This window comes from Cebidichthys violaceus, unplaced genomic scaffold (genome assembly GCF_023349555.1).
Source record: "Cebidichthys violaceus isolate CVI_PGR_0920_01 unplaced genomic scaffold, fCebVio1.0.p SCAF_9, whole genome shotgun sequence".
Taxonomy (NCBI): Eukaryota; Metazoa; Chordata; class Actinopteri; order Perciformes; family Stichaeidae; genus Cebidichthys; species Cebidichthys violaceus.
The window spans coordinates 14,914,213-14,934,346 of NW_027176975.1; the positions used below are offsets into that span (position 1 = coordinate 14,914,213).

At 42.4% G+C, this 20,134-nt stretch overlaps 1 protein-coding gene across 2 annotated transcripts in view; it reads left to right on the forward strand.

The window, feature by feature from the left end:
- The first annotated feature begins 5,761 nt into the window (after positions 1 to 5,761).
- LOC137867029 (tetratricopeptide repeat protein 28-like) overlaps positions 5,762 to 20,134 on the forward strand; it is a 111,480-nt gene continuing 97,107 nt past the window's right edge. For both annotated transcript variants that reach the window (XM_068703417.1, XM_068703418.1), the window contains exon 1: positions 5,762 to 6,572. In XM_068703417.1, coding sequence (XP_068559518.1) covers positions 6,546 to 6,572 — 27 coding nt within the window. In that variant the 5' untranslated portion in view covers positions 5,762 to 6,545. The remainder of the gene's footprint in view (positions 6,573 to 20,134) is intronic.

The window sequence follows — 20,134 nt, forward strand, 5'->3', positions numbered from 1 at the left end:
ATTATAATGTTGTTAAGCATTTCAAAACAGATTCATCCATCTGCCATGTCTTACAGTGGAAGCAATCTGTCAAACACTGTAAATTATATTCTCCTGTTATAAATGTCCATGCTGGAAATATAATAGATTAGTTTTTAAAGGCCCTTCCCTATATGATTTGTGCATTTCAGTGATGGTTTTTGTAATATTTTTCTTTATTCATTAATTCTTAATTTGTCTTTATATGTATGCTACCTTCCATACAACCATGAAGAACGGAGGCCTTGTTAAAGAATGGACAGTATTGGTGTGCATATTGTTACAGGTGATTGCATATCGCTATGTATGCATGTCTGTGCACGTGACATTAGGGTACATGTGTCTGTGCATGTGACATTAGGGTACATGTGTCTGTGCATGTGACATTAGGGTACATGTGTCTGTGCATGTGACATTAGGGTACATGTCTGTGCATGTGACATTAGGGTACATGTGTCTGTGCACGTGACATTAGGGTACATGTGTCTGTGCATGTGACATTAGGGTACATGTGTCTGTGCACGTGACATTAGGGTACATATGTCTGTGCATGTGACATTAGGGTACATGTGTCTGTGCATGTGACATTAGGGTACATGTGTCTGTGCACGTGACATTAGGGTACATGTGTCTGTGCACGTGACATTAGGGTACATGTCTGTGCACGTGACATTAGGGTACATATGTCTGTGCACGTGACATTGGGGTACATATGTCTGTGCACGTGACATTAGGGTACATGTGTCTGTGCATGTGACATTAGGGTACATGTGTCTGTGACATTAGGGTACATGTGTCTGTGCATGTGACATTAGGGTACATGTGTCTGTGCTCTTACTGTGGAGAATGTATTGCCTTGAAACTCCAGCCCTTGTAATTAAAGGGTCGCTGTTTATTCAAACGGGGCAGATAGCACACAGCGACTCTCCGGTGTCTTGATTTAAGAGGGAGAGTCTGTGTTTTTTTTAAAGACACAATAAGTAGGATTTTGCTAAATGTGCAAAAATGTTTTAATTTGTTTGGGACATTTCTGTGTGTCGACTCTATAAAGACGTAGCGACCGGGTGCTAGATAGTAAGCATGCCTCAGAGAGGAAGCTATGGAAATGGCGGACATGGTGCCGTAAAAACCCCAAAAACTTGTTGAGCCGGGAAGGAGGAGACAACTTTGAATGTTGTGTTTATAAACCACAACTGACAAATCCTTCTTATTGTGTCTCTAAAGTACTATCTGACAGTTTTATTTTATTTTTTTTCCAAACAGCTTCTGACTGTCAACCTGGTTGATTCACTTTTTACAATGTGAGGTCTAGTTAATGAAAAATCAAGTAGACAGAGTCATCCTGGCATGTGATGGTTTCAGGAAGATACATTTCAGTTAGACATAAATCTTCACTGGTTCCACAGACAATCTTAAATGAAACTGATTTGCTATATGTAGGCAAATCTGTCTCACTGAGCTGTAACTTCTAAGCATTCATTCCAGCAGAGAATATGTGTGTCAGGTTTCACAAAACGGCAGGCAAGAACCCAATAGCACGACACAGAAAACAGTTCAGGTGTAGAAACAGGGTTTAATAACCAGCAGAGGTCAAACCAGGTAGTAACCCGCGTAGCAAACAAATCCAGTGGGAGCAGGCAAAAGGGAAGGTCCAAAGTCCAAAAAGGCATGTCAATACACGAACGATCAGGATCAGAATCAGAATGACAGGTTGCTGGATAGCTAGGGAAACACACTAGACAATCCGGCAAAGAACTGAGGGAAATGGACCGGTACATATACACTGAGGGGCTGATTGCTGATGAGGAGCAGGTGAGTATGGAGGTGGGGCAGGCCAGGTGAAATGAAATCAGCAAGTAATGCAGAGCAGGAGGGAGTGGCAGATTCTGAAATGACATGAGAGTTAGTGTGGCAAAACAGGAGACAGACAAATGAAAAACTAAAGCCTGGCTGAAGTTGTGACAATGTGCCTTGTGAAAAAATGTAACGGTTACAATGACATTTTACTAGCAACATTTTGTGATAAAGGGAATAATTAACAGTAGCCAGAGCCAACTCTACCCTTTAAGTGATATAAGCATCCCGCTGGTCTCTGGGGGCCCCTTGAAAAGATTCAAAACAAGAACGAAAATAAGAATGTAACTTCTAACAACTTCCTAAACAAAAACTTTTAAATCATTTTGTGGCATTTTTCCAACAAATAGTGACAAAACAATAAGCTTGTAGACAGGCAAAATAGAAAGTTCGGGTAGGCCAAGTAATTTACTGTTCCCTAAAAAACAGCTACAAAAAACACATTGCTGTTTTATTAGCTATAAGTTAAACAGAATTAATGAACAGGACAAGAACAAACAGGAATATGCATCATTACAAAATATTCTAATAAAACAGTTTTCCAGCACTGAAACCCATGATTTAAGTTAAATGAATTACATTTTGACTTTTTTTCAGAAAGTAGTATAGTTATTTTCCTATTGCAATAGCCATATGTTATGTCCTTACATGCCTGCATGGTGAATGTTTCAACCAGTTTGGAAGTAATCTCTATGAAGCAGCTGAAGGCTATGGGACAAGATTTTGGTGTCCCATTCTGTTTTTCGTTTGTAGTCCGAGTAGCATTGACCAATCACGTTTGAGCAGGCTTTGGTTGAATGCAGGTTAACAGTTCGGGTGGAGAGCAAAAGAGGCGGAACATTTAACCAACAATAGCCCAAATACGCCATAATACTGATAATACTAATAGTCAATTGAAGTTAAAAAAAACAATACATTTGATTAAAATAAGATTAAACTACTTGTGTATAGTTTTCCAAACTAGTGCTCCAAACTAACCCTAACCCTGATTAATTGTATTTTTCCTAACATTTTATTGAAACAGTGCTCCTTTGTCTTTCCTTATAATTTGATCACTGTAGCAGACTTTGCACAATAGTATTGGTTATTTTAATAACTGGATGTTCTCCACCATATGGCTGCTTTATGCATCACATATCTTTAGTGGTGCCATATCCTTTCTATATTTGGACATCTTGCACATGAAGACATTCAGCCCTTTCCAATGACACATAACACTAAAATATGCATCAAATTTTAACCAGATCAAGTCAAAGGCACTGAGAAGGATCATTCATAGGGTTAGTGGGTAATGGACATGATCTTTTTAAAGAAGTGAAGAGTTGCTGCTATAGTATTTTGTAACTCACTACCTCCTCATTTAACTTTTTACAGGTAACAAACTGTCATTTAAAAAAACACTTAAAGGCTCACCTAAGACTGATCATATGACTAGAAGTCCATTGCCTTTGTAGACTCCTGATCCTTCTTTGAAGAAGTTATGGATGCATAATGTATATGGTCGGTTCTGATAATATACACCCTAGTCTCTGACTGTACTTTGTATCTGACTGTACTATTTGAACTATTCTGACTGTACCGTTTGAACTGTTTGTTTTACGTCATGTTTTGTATGTATTATGTTTTGTCTTCTCTGCGGACCCCGGGAAGATTAGCGGCTGCCCAGTGTCAGCTAATGGGGATCCAATTAATAAACAATAAACAATTTCTAAAGGGTTGCTGGTACCTCTAAAAACTATTTCCCTTCACATTGCTCAGTATAGAGTATTGATAGCAAACCACAAAATAAGTCATGTTTTCCTATTTCTGTCAGTTGTAAGACAGTTGGAAACACAGCTCTTCGTTGATGAGCTATTTCTAGCTGTCTAACATGAGTCACTCTTTATTTCAGAGAAATCTGTCTGATTCAGAGCAAAACGTAACTCTTTAAACCGCTCTAACCCATCTTTATGAAACCAGCCCCTGATCACAACATGCAGTGGAGACATTTTTGAGGGCATGATTGGCAAGAACAAGAAAAGGAAGTGCAAACTTTTAAACGACTCCAAGTGGTGGAAAATGAAAGAGGGGTTTTTTGTTTCCCTCTGAAGGCTGGAGTCGGATTTCCTGTGCGGCTCTGATTGGGAAAACAGAGGCACGCACAGGGAGCCTGCTTCTGTATGGAGATGCCAGATGACAGGCTTCACTACGAACAGACTGTTGCTGAACAGCACGCTGAAGTGGCCTTTGATTGATCATCAAACATGCCTTTTATGAAACAATCGCTTGTGTAACACTGTTTTCAATGTCTGTGAGCGTGTGGTTGAAAGAGAACATAAATCTTAGGATGTAGGAGTCCATCGCTATCTGGCAATGCAGTAGGACTAAAGGTGATGCAATGTAATCAATTAAAAAAATATATAGATACTGTAACACATAAGCACACAAAGAACCTCCTCTTTGACTCTAAATGTGTGATTTGATCACAGAGCCGACCAGAGTGCAATTCTGCTTTGGTGCCAGCTGTGGCTATGGAGGTAGTGTCAAGCATTTTGTTCATGTTCACCCATGTGGATACACAGTGTCTCATAGACTCCCTGTGCACAGCAGGAGTTTGTCCATAAGGCCATATGCCAGATTGTCCCCCTCCTCCTACTTGTCTTTTGTTATCTGAGTGACCCTTAGGTGCACTGCAACCCAGCTGACCCTGAACAGACACCACCTTATTGACCAACTCACAGCTCCATAGAGTCCATTACTTAAACCTATTTAAATCACACACTCGTTGTTAAAACGGATTTCATCTTGTTTCAATATTGACTATTTCTTTGACTCACCTTTCTTTTACTTTGAAATAATTCCTCTTGAATAGACAATAATGTATTTACTGCATTGATGCTGTTACATATTCAGTGATTGATATTTTGGTTTTGTGCTTCAGCATCTGGGTTCAGCACCATTGGATCTGTTGCAACTGTTGGCTGTTTTCATTCTTATACTGTGGCAGTGATTGTGGTGAGAGGTTTCTTACGAGAATAACCATGTCGTCTGTTTTAAATTATTCAGCCCACTTCCACATTTAATAATATAAAGTCAGTTTTTAAGCCTGGAAAGACTCCGGCCAATTAATGCCAAACAAAAATCTTTGGCAATCTTAGGCCTCTGATGACTGTGTGCGGTAAAATATTGCACAGTATACGATATGTGACAGCTGCTCTCAGAAGGAGGAAACGAGGAAAGTGCACACAAACAAGGCTTTAGTTTTCTCCAGTCCTTTGTGAATAGTGTCTTTTTTTCAAGAATTCAATCTCATTCCCACAAAAATAATCAAAGAGGGCAGCCTCTATACTGATAGAGATCAAGACAGCAAGTTAGTGGAGTGTGATGTTATTTGAATCCCATTAGCTCATTAACACAAGTTTAAACTGCGATGAGCTTGTGTAGCATTGCAGGGTTTATGTAAACCTGCTGAGCAGTTTCAACAGCCTTTGGATGGCTTTATTGTACGTCCTGCTAAACAATGCGTTGTGGTAATATAAATTCTGTTAAAAAGTTATATGTAAAGTATACTGACAACTTTTTCTTTGTGATCAAATTTAGTTTTGACCCACACGCGAGGACGTTTCACCCGCAAATCCCCAAACCATAGGTCAGTGCCGTGTATACACAGCGTGTTGGACTGCCACAACAGGGGAGCATGTGGCTGGAGACACTGTCAGAGGTTCAGTTCCTGGAAATGTGTCCTTGAGCAACACACCAAAACCACAGCCTGCCTCCTGTCTGGACGGCAGCGTCAGCTCAGCGCGTAAAACGCACTATTCGGCGGCGCTATGACCCTGCTGCCTTCTGCCTGCTCGGCTCCAGCGCTCCAGACCTGCTAACTGCAATGCTGGAGGAGCGCAGGGAAGGAAGTCATCTGATAGCTGTAGTCCAGTTTGTTGCTGGAATCAGGATATCCTTCCAGCTCCTCGCTGAAATTCCAGGGATTTTTTTTTTGGTGGTTGTGCCCCCTCCTCCCTCTGAAAGCAAGCTCCCCGTTTGTCGCGCTGTCTCCGCCGGGCTCTGTTGGACTGTTTCTCAACAAATACTTAAAAAAGTGCGTTTTCGACCGCTGGAAAACGGGATTCGACCACTGTGGTGAATATTTCTGCGTTTCGGCACACAGTCAGTCTTCCTGTCGTTTCCTCTGGATCGACGAGAACAGACTGGACATAGTCTCTCCGTAGCACGCTGGACTAATATGGTGTAGCCTACCTACAAGGACGACTTCGTCTCGAAAAAAGTTGAAGAATATTTCCTACTTTCCTAACACACAGCCCGGATTGGTCCTGGAGGCGCCGATCCTGCGTGCCGAGTGAGGAGGGACTGGGTTCGTAACGGACTCATACTTTGGATTTACGCACAAGAACCTTCCCCCCCAAAAAACATTGTCAGTCGACACCATGTGTCTCTGATTTATTCTCCAAGCCCAACTATGGATTTAACCGGTGTATGATTTGTGTTGACTGTGCTGTCTCCCCTCAAAATTGCCGCAAAGCTGAGACTCGCACAACACCATGCATCGCTTCTTGGAGAAAATCTGCTGCAAAATTGAGGGAAGTCGGGAGGCAGCATGACTTGGGCTCTGGATTTCTTTGACTCTACATTCCATTCTCATATAATATCTTAATGCTGTTCCATTTTGGTTTACAAATATGATGAAATGGCAGCCCCGGAAGAAGGTGAGTCGGGCTGATATTTTCTTCCAATTATGGCGATAAATAACGTTTCTCTGGAGCACAAGTTAGAAAGATTGGGCTCGGCCACAGACTGCTGCTCTTTCTATTCTTTTACTATAAATGAACGGACCTGTAGATAGTACTGACCAGATCAGCTGAACTGTAACCAAAGAATACTTTATAACGATAAGCAAGTTTACATTTTCTCTCCCACTCCGTTTAAATGATTTAAGAGAGACAGTAATCAGCTGTTGTGCACTGCACTGTATATAACCTAGTACATACCAGCATATTAATAGTGCTCATCCAGGGGAATAACATGTGTTGCTTTGTTAATGTTTTATACTCTGATCTGTGTTTTGTTTGTTCTGCACCTCTTAACAACATCAGACAGGCAGACACTCTTTTTTTTCTGGACTAATCAAGACGTTAGTGATTTGTGTATCCTGTAGTGAATATCTGGAGTTGTGGCTAGGAATAGAAAACAATATTTTGACAATTGAATACATACGGTGGAATGTTGCACCTCAGCAAGATTTACACCTAAAAGTTTCAGAATGAACTGACACCTCTCTACATCTTTTAGAGGATTCTGGCAGAGGAATACAACGTCTGTCTTGGTTTTTTGTTTCTACGAGTAGACATTTTCTTAGACAAATTTATATTGCATTCTCTTATTGCCCCATTTTTGGTTGCCTTGGAGTATTACAACATGGAAAATATCTGAAAATCATCTGGGGTCTATAAAAAAATGGTTGCACTAAGATGCCTATGGTTCGGATTTTTACCAGCAGAGGGCACTTATCTTACAAGAAGCAGCCTTCCTTTGCAGAAGTGGGCTTTACACTGGTCTTGAGTGAAAAGAAAGAAAAATTAAAGAATCTTTCCTCCATCAACTGTTTTGCATCATTCAAAACTTCCCCCAAAAGAGTTTGTTATATAACAGCTTCAAAATATGCCGGATTTTCCTTCCTTTCAACCCTGATATTTCTGCCTTCTCAGCTGAGACACGATGATGATGTGTCTTTACAACCTCCCATTAAACGGCTCACTGGTTACCAGTATCAGAAGTAGAACCACATCTACTGGTACTGGTAGTAGCTGAAACCTACTTCTGTGTGTATGATCTGAGTAACTCACCATCTCTTGGCTTAAATCATTTTTTTGTGTCATTTATGCGGATGACCTCATCCTGAAAGACGAGATGAAAGTAAGCAATCCAAAACCAAACGTCTTAATGTTGAATTATCAACAGAGGAAATAAAAGCTGTGAGCATGCCCTAATGATTTCTACAGCTGTGCAGTGTATCTGCCAGAATCATCCATGAGACCCCCTTGTGAGGACTAAAAGCCTCTCCTCACTGCGGGAATTTATTCCCGCCACACTGCAGTCATATGTGCTCAAGCTTAAAAAATCCTAAAAGCAACACTGCCCTTCATGTGTAGATTCTCTTTTCATCAAAGATTTTTTTTCCTAAGGTACACCAGAGCGTGCTCATCAAGGAGGGAAATGGTAACTCAGTTTTGTGTGATGCTGATTAATTAACCTGTTGGACATGTTGGATGCTAGATGCATACATATGAACACAAGCACTTAGAGAGCAGTGCACAGTATTTTATATTACTTGCCATCCACAATGTGTTTTTTATGTGAGTTCCTGTGTGTGTGTGTGTGTGTGTGTGTGTGTGTGTGTGTGTGTGTGTGGTATTATCCCTTCACCCTGGCCTCTGGTTTATTGCCAGTGATGTCCTCTGACTTAGATATTGAACATAGCAGCCAGGGCACTGGAATAAAAACAGCTATTGTGCTCCACATGGTAAAGCAAGTGATTTCTGTAGAATACAATGCTCTCTTTTAAAAGTGCTGGCTTCTTGTTTATCTGCTTTTCAATCCGTCTCTTCACTCTACTTGTTTGATGGGAATCAATAGAAAGTGTAGGAGCATCAAATTGATTCAGGCTGAGTGTCCTGTCCGCATCGTCGTAATGGATTACACTAATGAGTCAAAATTCCAAATCTGTGATGTTGGAGAGAAGAGAGAACAGCCGTTCCCTTAATGTTGCCGCTAGATAGCTTATCGGTTCTGGAGAGAGAAAGAGAGTAAAGTCTTATTTTTATCAGGGGATTTGTGTGATTAACTTTTTTATACTGTGATTTTGGTGGAGTTGCTTTGACCACCTGGGCCGATTCAGAGAGTGTGTCTATTACACAATGTTCAAATGTGGAAGGGAAAGACATATGACTAAATGCTGCCATAGCTCTCTGATAAAGGTTAGGTAAGACTGTCCGTCTGGTCTCCGATAATCAATGTTTTCTTTTTTTGAAAGCCAAGTGCAACAATGCACATGAAGCCATTTTCCATTTCAAGTAAAGAGACGCTGATGTTTTGTGTTTGTGAGGCTGAGGAATGCTAACATGGCTGAAAGCATGAGTGGGGTAGGGTGGGTGTGCAGCCGCTGCCACTGCAGTCGTCTGTGGTCGGGTTGTATTAGACCAGGGGTGTCAAACTCATTTTCACTCTGGGCCACATCAGCATCATGGTCGCCCTCAAAGGGCCGGTTGTAAATGTAGGACTGTATAAATGTAACTACTCCCTAACATATTGTTAATTAACTGCCTCTGCATTTGATTCTTGTTTATTCAAGTGTAACAATATTGTACATGCAGTTATATAAATATAAAGATATATTTAACCACATTTCTGTTGTAACATCAATCCTTTTAATTTAGGGTTAAAAATTGTTTTAACCCTAAATTAAATTTGTTTTTGTTATTTTTAAAGAAAATAACAAAAACAAATATCATCAATCACAAGTTATTACATTAACGTTGTTCAAAGCTATTTTTGTCCTCTCTGCATCACTAATGTCCCTCCCCGTCGTCGTCCCATTTATGGCAGCTAAATCCAAGAGCTCGTCACTGACGGTCAGGTCTGCCTTCAGCCTCTTATAAACACTGATAGATGTATGTTGTATCCGTGTTGTCTGTGCTTTCATCAACAGCTAATGAAAAAGACAAGTACCTGCTCGTCTTTTCGGCTAGCTGTGTTGTCAGATTGCCTGCTGCTTCTGCGATGGTGTTTCTTCACAAACTGACATTTTTAAAAGTCTGTATCTGGTCGGAGCACACCTGCTCACATACCTTTTAGCATACACTGCTTCAAAAATGCACCCATTTACCCATAGATTTCATCTGTTGTAAAGCCACGTTTAAAGTAGTCTTCAATGTACTCACAATCCATTTCTATGTCAAATGTAGGGTAACTTATGAAGAGCTGCTTCTATGACTGTTGTGTTTATCTATCTCATAATTTCGACTTTCTATCTCATAATTTAGACCATGGGGATATTTTTATTATCAAATCTAACTTTTCATATTTTTTTTGTTTTTGTCGTCTTCTTTTTTTTTTTGCTGGCGGATTCGCGGGCCACATAAAATGGCGTCGCAGGCCGGAGTTTGACACCTGTGTATTAGAGGAAGGTAATGTGGCTAGCACCTATCCTGAGGGAAAGCTAACTCATTGAGTCAGGTAAGAGATGGCAGTGCGCCTGAAGTGCACTGAAAGGAATGAAAGCCACCAGTTTACATTCAAAGAATAAAGAACCTTTGGGATTGGTTTTTAAGACACTGGGTGCTTTCAAGTCCAAAGTGGTTTGGATATTAATTATGGACTCCATTGGGTTGGCAACTTTATGTTCGACTTATACCTGTCTGTATGGGACGTTGAGTGTGACTGTGTTTTCCTTTTCCATGAATGTCTTTTGCAACAGCTGAAAAAGATTCCATGCTCCTTTTTATTTTTTGCTGCCAGATGTGTTTTTATTTCATCATCAGCCAATGTTTTCTTGAGCAGAATTGCTCACAACCTGTTAATATGTTGGGTGGTCTCATATTACAAAGCCAGGCAGTGCATTTACAGTTCACATTATGCCCTGTGGCAGTGTGACCAAGTCAGAAGGAAGCGACTGTTTGTTTTTTGTGGTTGTGCCAGATGTTTCTGTGGGTTCCACACAGTTGACATTAGGTCTTCTCACCTGAGAGCGACAGGATGCCCTGCTCGTGTTTCTGTGGCTAGGCTCACAGGAAGCTTGGACTTTTACCATCAGCAGGCGCACTCTTACATCCCTGACCATGTTCATTGGCTTTTCACTTTGGGGAGTTTCTCATGCTGCTTTTCCTCTTTGATTCGGTATTATTTATGAGCTCTCCGGTGGGGGGGAAAGGGCTATCTCTCCCTCCAGCGCTCCATCAGTCCCTGTGACGTCTCCTGGCTGGCAGCAACCCGGCAGTTTTGGAATACATTTACAGCAGGGGAAAACCCATCAGAATGTGAAGAGAAGCGCTAGAAGACACATCTGAGTAGAGAAGAAAGTGGGGGTGAGGCTGTCAGTGGGGGAAGGAATCACTTGGGAGAGGCTGAGTGCTGGACATAGATTGAGATACATCAGGGAACAAATGAATGATGACTAGATTGTGAGATTGTAGGAAATAGGGAGATAAATTGGTGGATATTGAGAAGATTTGCTGTAGAGCCGTAGACATTGATAGAATTTGAGATGGTTGGAATTCGAGAAAGAGAGGGAATGGGTTGGAGGCTAGAGAATAAGATGGTGCAGGAGATTCGGAGTTTAGGAGTGAGAGGCCCTAGAGTGATGCAGCAGGGATAATTAATGATAGGGAGTGATAGCACCTGCTGTTCCTGATGCTGCGCAGTATTTACGGCCCAGCATGCCGAATGGAACGGGATGCGGCTGCGTGGCCAGCCCCCTGGCCTATCCTCCTGGGGCGTGAAACGATAGCAGTGGGGGCAGGGGATTGGTTCAGGTAAAGGAGGGGGTTGCGTGGGGAACAGCGACTCAGCAATATAGCGGAAATTTATGTCCTGTACTTGCTCTGTTAATCCCAGTCCACCCCCTCCCATTGGGAGAGCTGGACAGAGATGGAGGACAGAAGGAAGAGCTTCCTGGAATGCAAGGCCTTTCTTAGTGTTATTGTGATGCAGTGGTCTGCAGGACGCGCAAGCTGCAGGTATATGCCCCATAACACTCTTGGGAGTCCAATGTCAAAATACAACAGGAGAAACAATAGAGACAATGGTGACTGGGCCGTCCTGCTCTCATTAATCCTCATTCCTGGGACCTGCACATGCCACTGTGAGTGTGGAGATGGATTTTTGGATAGCAAGTAGTAAATGCAAAGATTGATTTATGTGTAGAATGGTCCATTTGTAATGATTTCCTCCAAGCCTCAGAGCACCCATTTCTGATTTGCTACAGCTTTCCTTTACCACCCAGTGCTTCTGTTCGAGCAAATGGAGCTATGTTCGAGTTTATTGAGGTCATTGTTCCAGGGGTGCGGTCAGCTGCTCTCAGGGCTCAGGAGGTGCCTGCCTCTGGGTGCCTCCACAGGGAATAAAGCAGACCTGACTTGATGGACCACATCAATAGGAACACATTTCCTTGTTCTATGAGGTGGAACAGTCCTCTGCAGGACTTAAGCTCTATTCTTTTCATTGGTTAAGCTTCTGTCTTATGTACTCAGTCTTGCAAATACTGAGAGCCAGTGTTTCAGACATAAACTGGCTAAAACACGTTTTGAATAAGGGCTGTCAATGGCACTCAAGACGCATCCCTTCAATATGTGGCCTGAAAAACATGCATACTTTCCTCTGTTTCACAACATTTATCAGAGTACAGCTGCCAAAACCGCAGTTCCCACATTCCTTTAGAACTCTACACTGGGCTGGTTCCAGTGGGCCGGGCATAGTATCCGCTTAGTCTTCAGGCCCTGCAGCTGTCTCCATCCAACGCAGTGCTGTGTGTTGTGACAGACTTTTGTTGCTAGTGTGTTCTAAAGAGGGCCTGTGATCCAGCCTGGATAGAAATGTGTGAAGAGCACCACTAATACCACCCTGCCTCATGCTGACGCCCCTAAATCCCACTAATTCCATCTCTTCTATTGTCAGAGATGGGATTCATAAGCCCTTCTTTGAAGGCTCAATTTTCCAGGAGTGTGTCCGTGGCTTAGCTGTAGGCTTCATGTAGCCAGGACTTGGACATTCCATTCCTTGGGTTGACGGCCTGGTCTGGCACCTGAGTGGTCAGTATCTAGGTCTTGAGTATATTATTGATGATTATTGACCTTGAAAGAACGGAGTCAATTAACCCCTGAATCTTCATGACCACTGCCCACTTGTATAAATGGCACAGTGCAAGAGAGAATCAAACAAGATTAGTCGGGCCTCTCCGTCCCCTTCAGAAAAGCAGTAGGTGCTGTGCAATGTTTTTGCAGTCTAACGGTGTAGCAGACACGCACACAAACTGCCTCAGCAGAGTGTTTCTCCAGGGGTCACAGAAACAACCAAGCCCAAAGCAGATTGTTTTAGTTCCCCTCACCGTCACTCTGGTCTATCTCTCCCTGCCTCTCCTTACTTTTCCTGCCATGCTGAATGTGGTGAGGGTGTAGCTTTGAGAGTTTTTTTACTGCTGGCTGTAAAATCCTGCAGGAAGGAAAGAGAAATGATGCCGAGCACGACCCACTGAGCCCTCTCCGTCTCTCAGGGCAGGGTTTAGCTGCTGTTCCCTCTCGTAAGTTTGGATTTATTTATACGAGGCTTATATTGGGATACTTATGTCAGGCATATGTTTATAGTCTTTAAGATATGTGGGCAAGGAGCTCTTCCTTATACTCCGTGGGCTTGTCTCCTAAGGGAGATTCCTGATTCCAGCACCCTTAACAAGGCAGACAGACAGGTGGTGACTGACAGGCACACTGGGATAAATTCAGTAATGAGGACTATAGAACAAGCCTCCATGGTCCACCCCCCCACATGCTTCCCTGTTGCAAATGATCTCATGCCTCATAGATTTTATATATTTAACTAGGGGTTCTGTTACAGTCTAATAGAGCCATAGCTACGTACGGTATAATGTGGTCGTTGCCCCCTCCCCCCTCACTGTGGCTGCTCTCTGCCCCCTCTGTGTTCATCCCAACAATGTTACCTCCTGTTGTGCGTGTTCCTGCGGTTGTCTGCGTCTTAAACCTGAAAGTGTTTGGGTTGTTTGTTTCTGCCACTCTCTGCAGACTAGATTTGTGGATGTGACTTGAACCTTAATGTGTACCGCGCCCCTCTGGCTCCAGCAAATTGCATTGCCACCTTCCTTTAAATGAGCTGTGTAGGAAAAAAAAGAAATGTGAAAGATTTCTTTGTGTGTCCGTGAATATATGTGTCAACTTGTTTGTCTCATGTGCTGTGTGTGTGTGTGTGTGTGTGTGTGTGTGTGTGTGTGTGTGTGTGTTTGTGCATTTTAAAATGCCCTTTTTTTCTGTTTGTCTTGAAGTCTCTTGGAAAATGTTTGTCTCGACAAGTGAGCGATATCCTTGTGTCAGATAGGACATGATTTATGACAACTGCACAATATTATCATCCATCAGAGAGAGGCTACTAAAATACTGTACCCTTTCCTTCTTTCTTGCAGCCTCCAGCCCTAGCTCCTGATCTATATTCCTGTGACTGGGGTCAGAGGCCACATTAGAGCATGTATTGTTCAGCAGTCTAGAGAGTGCTCCAGTTACCACTGTGAAATCTCAAGCATCAGTGGCTTCTTAACTGTTTAAATATACTGTCCAGGGCTGAACAGTCCTTCAGGGGCCGGCCAGACGCTACACAATGTCTATGGTGTGGTATTACATTATTTTAAGTAATGCCTGCCTTTATGGCCATGTAAAATGTGTTTGCCGCCTTCGCCACCTGTCTGGGTGTTCTGCATGATGAAACTATGCTAAACATAACGTGTATAGTGCTGTGATACTACTCCGTCTTCTGCTACAAAAACTGGTATATGCATCGGTCCAGCTGCTTGAATGAGGGCTGTAAAAAAGATACATAATCACTCATTGGAACAAAAGACCGAAACTTGGCACACAACAGTTGGTGTAACGCTTCAGGTGTGAAATTACCCTCCAAATTTACATTTAGGAGTATGTGTTAGCCTCCTCCTCTGCGTCTTCCTGAACAATGTTGTGTTTTTCAGTTGCAGAGAAGGCTGCAACTGATGTAGAACTTTCCGGGCATAATGCTGCAGTAGTATCTTTGTCAGAATAGTATAGTTCAGCTGCCCCATTAGGTCTGGATAAAGCTACGGTACAGCTCAGGTGCTGAGGTGCTGACTCAAACTGCTGAGCCTTGTGGTATAATGAATGGATATATTATACTGTACAGACACGGAATGCTTCTCGTTTGTTGCTGCTAGGTAGTGCACAGTTTTACAACAGTGCCCTGGGGACATTGCTGTAACACAGCCATGCTGGCTGGCATTTGGACATGTGAAATTATCCATGCCTGAGTCTGTCAGTGAACACGACTGCATGTGTCCATCAGACTCTGACCAGCAGCAGAAGACTTCAAACAGGCTAAGCTGCCTTCCTTCAGCAGGTCCCCTTTAGGCTGCACTGCTGAACTTGCACACAAACTTCGTACCTAGAAGCATCAAGCTTTTATTTTCTTCCAGGCAACTCGGACGTTGTATTATTTATTGCGTTGCCGTGCACACAAGCTCAACAGCTAGGAGCTAAAAACTCATATACTCGTATATGAATACATATTAGGCCCTCAAATGCACTATAGGCTGTTGACATTTATGCCAGAAGATCTATTTCCCCCAGCTTTCTAACACTCCATCCCCTCACTCCCCCATCTCTGCATTGTGCTGCTGCTTCTAGCTAACAGAGGAGGGCCTCAGGCAGAGCAGGTGCAGGCTGCTGCGATGGTGGCTCTTCTGATTCTCACGCACACACACACGCACACACACACACACACACACACACACACACACACACACACACACACACGCATACACATGCATACATGGGTACACCCAGGGGAGACCGGTTGGCTGTGGTACCACTCCCGGTGAAATGGCAGACCAGGATTGTTTGTTGGAGGGTAGGAAAAGCTCTCTACTGGTTGTATGTTGTAGTCTAAGTAGAGAGTGAGCAGGTGTTTAGAAATTAAAGCAGTCCTCCATGTGCCAACGTGCTCTTGGTCTCAAAGGAACAATTTTGATCTGGTAAAATCCTGTTCACTGCAAATCTGTTGACAATGCTGGGTGCCAGCTGGTGTTTTCAAGTGTGTCTCTTTGGCACTATGTTAGAAATCTAATTTAATAAGTTGGTTTGTGCCTGTTGCTGCAAATCAGCATTTGATGAAATTACATGGTTCAAGGCCTTAAATGTGCAGTATACGGGATTCAAAGCATTATAGCAGCAAACAACTATTTTCTATTTAAATAAATGGTGAAGTAATATCTACCTGAGCAGAGTTACACCTGAATGCACCCTGTCGGTGCCCACATGCTTTATCGTAAAAAGCTATCCACTGGTTGCTGCAGTCTCTAAATCTACCACAGCCTACAAACTGTAGTTTTTCTCCCATTGAGGCGTTCGTTCTCACAGGAAAGATGAAATGTTGCCACACTGGTGACTTCAGGGAAGCGGGAGAACTTTCCGGTTCTGTTGTTTCTCCGTCATCTCTGACTCCGGCAGTAGTCATGGTGTCCAGGCTCCCGGGTAAGCTACGCTGTGTTGTCTTTCAAGTGTTTGTTTCCCCCCATTGGAAAAAAAATACTGGGAGTCTCACAGATCATGCTTTTCCAAGGTTGAATTCAAAAGCTTATTTCGATCAATTTTCCATTTTGAATCAAAATCTTGACACCCGTTAGTAGCACCAACCCTCCGGTTCCCCCTCAGGTAAACACTGTTGGCTCTGTCAGTACGTTTTTATAGTTTTTACTGAGCGCAAGCTTATGGCCATATATTTGTTATATTATTATCCATGTCAATGATTGTAACGATATCTAATAATAATAATAATAATAATAATAATAATAATAATGATACATTCTCAATTTACAGTTAATTATGGTTTCTAATATACAATTATTTATTGTCAGAATGAAATTGGTGACAAACATTCAATAGAACCAACATAGTTTTACATGGAACTCTGAATAAATTAGATTAAATAATGAATATGTTAACTGCAGTGATTACCATCACATCAATTGCCAGGGAACTTCTGCGCCTCCACGTCGCCGCACCTAAGTGTCAGGTCGTTCAGCTGGAGACCTGCATCGCACGGCCTTTGTCGATGTGGCAACCGGTAAAAATAACAAAATATGTAATGTCAAAAATGAGTCTCATAAATGTGTTATTGTGGAAGATTTTATGTGAACATTTTCAAGCTTGTTTCATCACCCAGCCTTGTAAGATGCACAATGACTTTGTTTATCAAGAAATAATATTGTCAAAAACAGAAGAGGCCCAGTTATAGAGTAATAGTTGTTTCTTGCTCTTGTTGTTTCAGCCGAGTCTGTGTTTTGTTCTGGAAAACCAAAATTGACTTGACATTTGAAATGGATTTGTAATCAAAGTGAGAGACAAATGTAATGGCTTCGTCATTGAGCTGTCAGTCTGATGACTGTTGGCGAGACAGCTTTGATGAAACACTTTGGAATTCTTTAGTTCTACTACAGGAGTAATAATTAGAAACTGATGAAAAATGTTGAACAATGGCAAAATTGCTGATCAGTGTGCCACTATTCCCTCATTGCACAGTGCATGAGACGCGTGATTCCTTTGTAAATGGAGTTTGTCAGTCTTCTGAGCGCTGTTTGGCAAACGGACAGATGGACTGGCAGGTTGACAGATAATGTAGATGTGGCGGGCGACACTCCTTCTGAGACACCTCTTTGACTGTTATCACAACCACTTGTCCTCATTCCCATAAAGAGAGACTCATTTTATTCCCTGCCCTTGTTTCCTGCGATGACGGAAACTGTCACCGTCGCACGGGAACTGCTCATCGCGGGAGACGTACACTAAACAACATGAGACAGAAAGACGTTTCTCTACCTTTTCATTCAGTGCGCATTCTGTTACTTCCGTCATCAGCTATTGATGCACATGCTTAGTTGTCTCAATCAAAGAGCGTCTTTGAGTGCTTCCCTGTTTGGGAAATTAGCGTCAAATGATCTTGTTTGAGGGCCCGTCTCTTCTTGGCTTGTGCAATGGAGAGTCCCGGGGGGTTTGTGAGAGGATTCAGATCGGAGGTTGCTAAGAGGAGGGGGAGTTATGAAACCTGATTAGAATATGGTTTGAGTTAATTACCTACGAAGTTTTTCTCATTTCATCTATCTATTTGTAATCTAATTACAGATGGTGGTTTTCCAATTCCTATCAAATGAAACTGTAACTGGTCCCAAGAGGAAGGGAGGGGGATACAGGCAAGAAATGACACTCCTCCCAGCTCCCCCCCCCTCCTCCTCCTTCACCTCCTAGTCTCATCCTCTCAAAGCTGTGCTGAGGAGTTAACAGATGTGATGTCAGAGCAATCAGAAAGCTTTGTCTCTGTCGGTGCTTAGTTTATTCCACCGAGCGGCATGAAACGGACACCATGTCTATCAAAGATCCTGTCAGTGTCTCACCATTTCATTAAATGAGAATAAAAACGCAGACGGCTAACACCTCCACATGTTATGTTGCTGTCTGTAGGCAACAATTCACACACATGACTACTTGAACATTAATTGCAATGAGAGCATTAGGATTAGATATTGTAACAGCGCTATGGCACTACCCTGGGAAATGGTGGGCTACAGAGTGTTTCAGCTGCAGTGTGGACCCCAGACATGATCAGAAGCAGATGGTGGCGGACCTATCACATTTGTTTCTGTCGTCCTTACTTCCACCGCCTTTGTTCTGCCTGCTTCTTCCAACTTCTTTATATCTTTCAAACTTCTCTGAGTGTAGCGAACTTCTTCATGCTGACATCCTTTTTTTGTTTCTGCTTGTTGAATATCTGAGCAGCTCTTGTCATGGTATCATGGTAGCTGATTGGAAAGATCAAGAGCTGCTCTTCGTCTCCAGTTTCTTTGTATAAGAGAAGTTAAAGGCCAAAAATGCAATTCAAGCACTTCTGTCTACCCTCAGATGACACTCATATTAATGCCAACGTCTTGCTTTCCTGTCTCACATCTTTCTCTTCCTTTTTTCTCTTTGTCTAAATTCAAACCCCTCATCTCTCCCCATCTACCTCTGCATATCCTCTGTACTCCATCTTTATGTCGGTGCCTCTTAGGAAGAAACAGCCTTTAGCTGTAAATTGCCCCATTTCTCACATTTCATTTTCCGAAAGTTGAAGCAGGTAGAGAAGAGTGGGGGGGGAGAAGCTGCTAGCCCAGCACATTGGTAGAACTGTGAATTCATTAGTATCCCTGGGTCCTTGAAACACAAGAACAAGAGTTTTTCTCGAATCAGCCAGAACTTTCGTCCTTTTTGTTGCTGTGTAAGCTCATCAGCGTATGTACACAAACATCCGATATACTGGTCATGAAATAAAACCGAAGCAGGCAGTTAACAGCAGCACACCAAGCTCAGTGCTTTTCTAAGTGAAGAAAAATATCAGGACATTTCCATTATTCTGCAAATGTGTAAGTCCATAAAAGCATAAAATTAGATATCTGTGGAGCATAAAATTAATTCTGAGACCTCTACAAAAGGTCAAAGGATATTTTCAAACTAAACCCACGATTAGCCTCTTGTTTGACATACAATGTTAATGCTTGGTAAGAAGTTACCCAGTGTGGAATTGGTATGTCCAGTCACACATTAATCCAGCTTTGAAGTCTTTTAAGTCTTCTGTGACCTACTAAGGATTAGGGATGAATTTCCCATATTGTTCTGATGCATGTACATAACATTTGAGACATTATTGAAATTCGTGGTTGCGGAGCATTTTTGCTGCTGAGGCAATCTGTTCGTGCTCGCTGTCCCATTTTCCCTAGTCGCCACTCTCCATGGTAGGAGATTAGGGGAAGGAAGTAGAGTATAGCAGCCAATTACAGTTATATCTTTGTCTTGCCGTAGACTTCCCACTGTCTGCTGCTCCTCTCCTCAGTCAAAGGGGCACCCTCTTTTCTCAAGCAGTCCAATTTGTCAAGATCACTCATTCAGGTTGGTGTCATTTTGGAGTGGGGGCTGGTGTCTGCCTTTAGAGAGATGATTACGGCGAAAGCGGATGAAAAGGCAAAATGCAGATGATTCTTAATCTCTTTTGAGGAGTCGCACCTCCTCTTTCTTTTCTTCACATCTTTATCTCATGATCCCATTTCCTTTTCGTTCAAGGTCTTCCCAGTGTCCCGTTGACCTCATTTTTTTTCTCTCCTTGATTTTGTTCTCTCTTGATCTCCTTTCTACTCTTCATTATCTCTTTTCTGTCTGATTACATTTCCCAATGTACCATCATCCCCTTTTCTTCTTTTACTTTCTCTCTGCTTGGTAACGGACTCCTTTTAATGTGTGGACGACAGAGCACCGACCCCATGTAAATATGTAGGCTAATCTGGGCTTTCATTAGTTTGTGTACATGAATATTGCATGGCTGGTTCTCCTGTGCTAGCACAGATTAGTTCTCAGTCTTTTCCCCTTGTTAATTGAAAACCATTATAACTGACTGCAGTCAGGAGTCGTGCTCCAAAAAGCTCCTTTCTCAGGCTGTACGCCGAGGC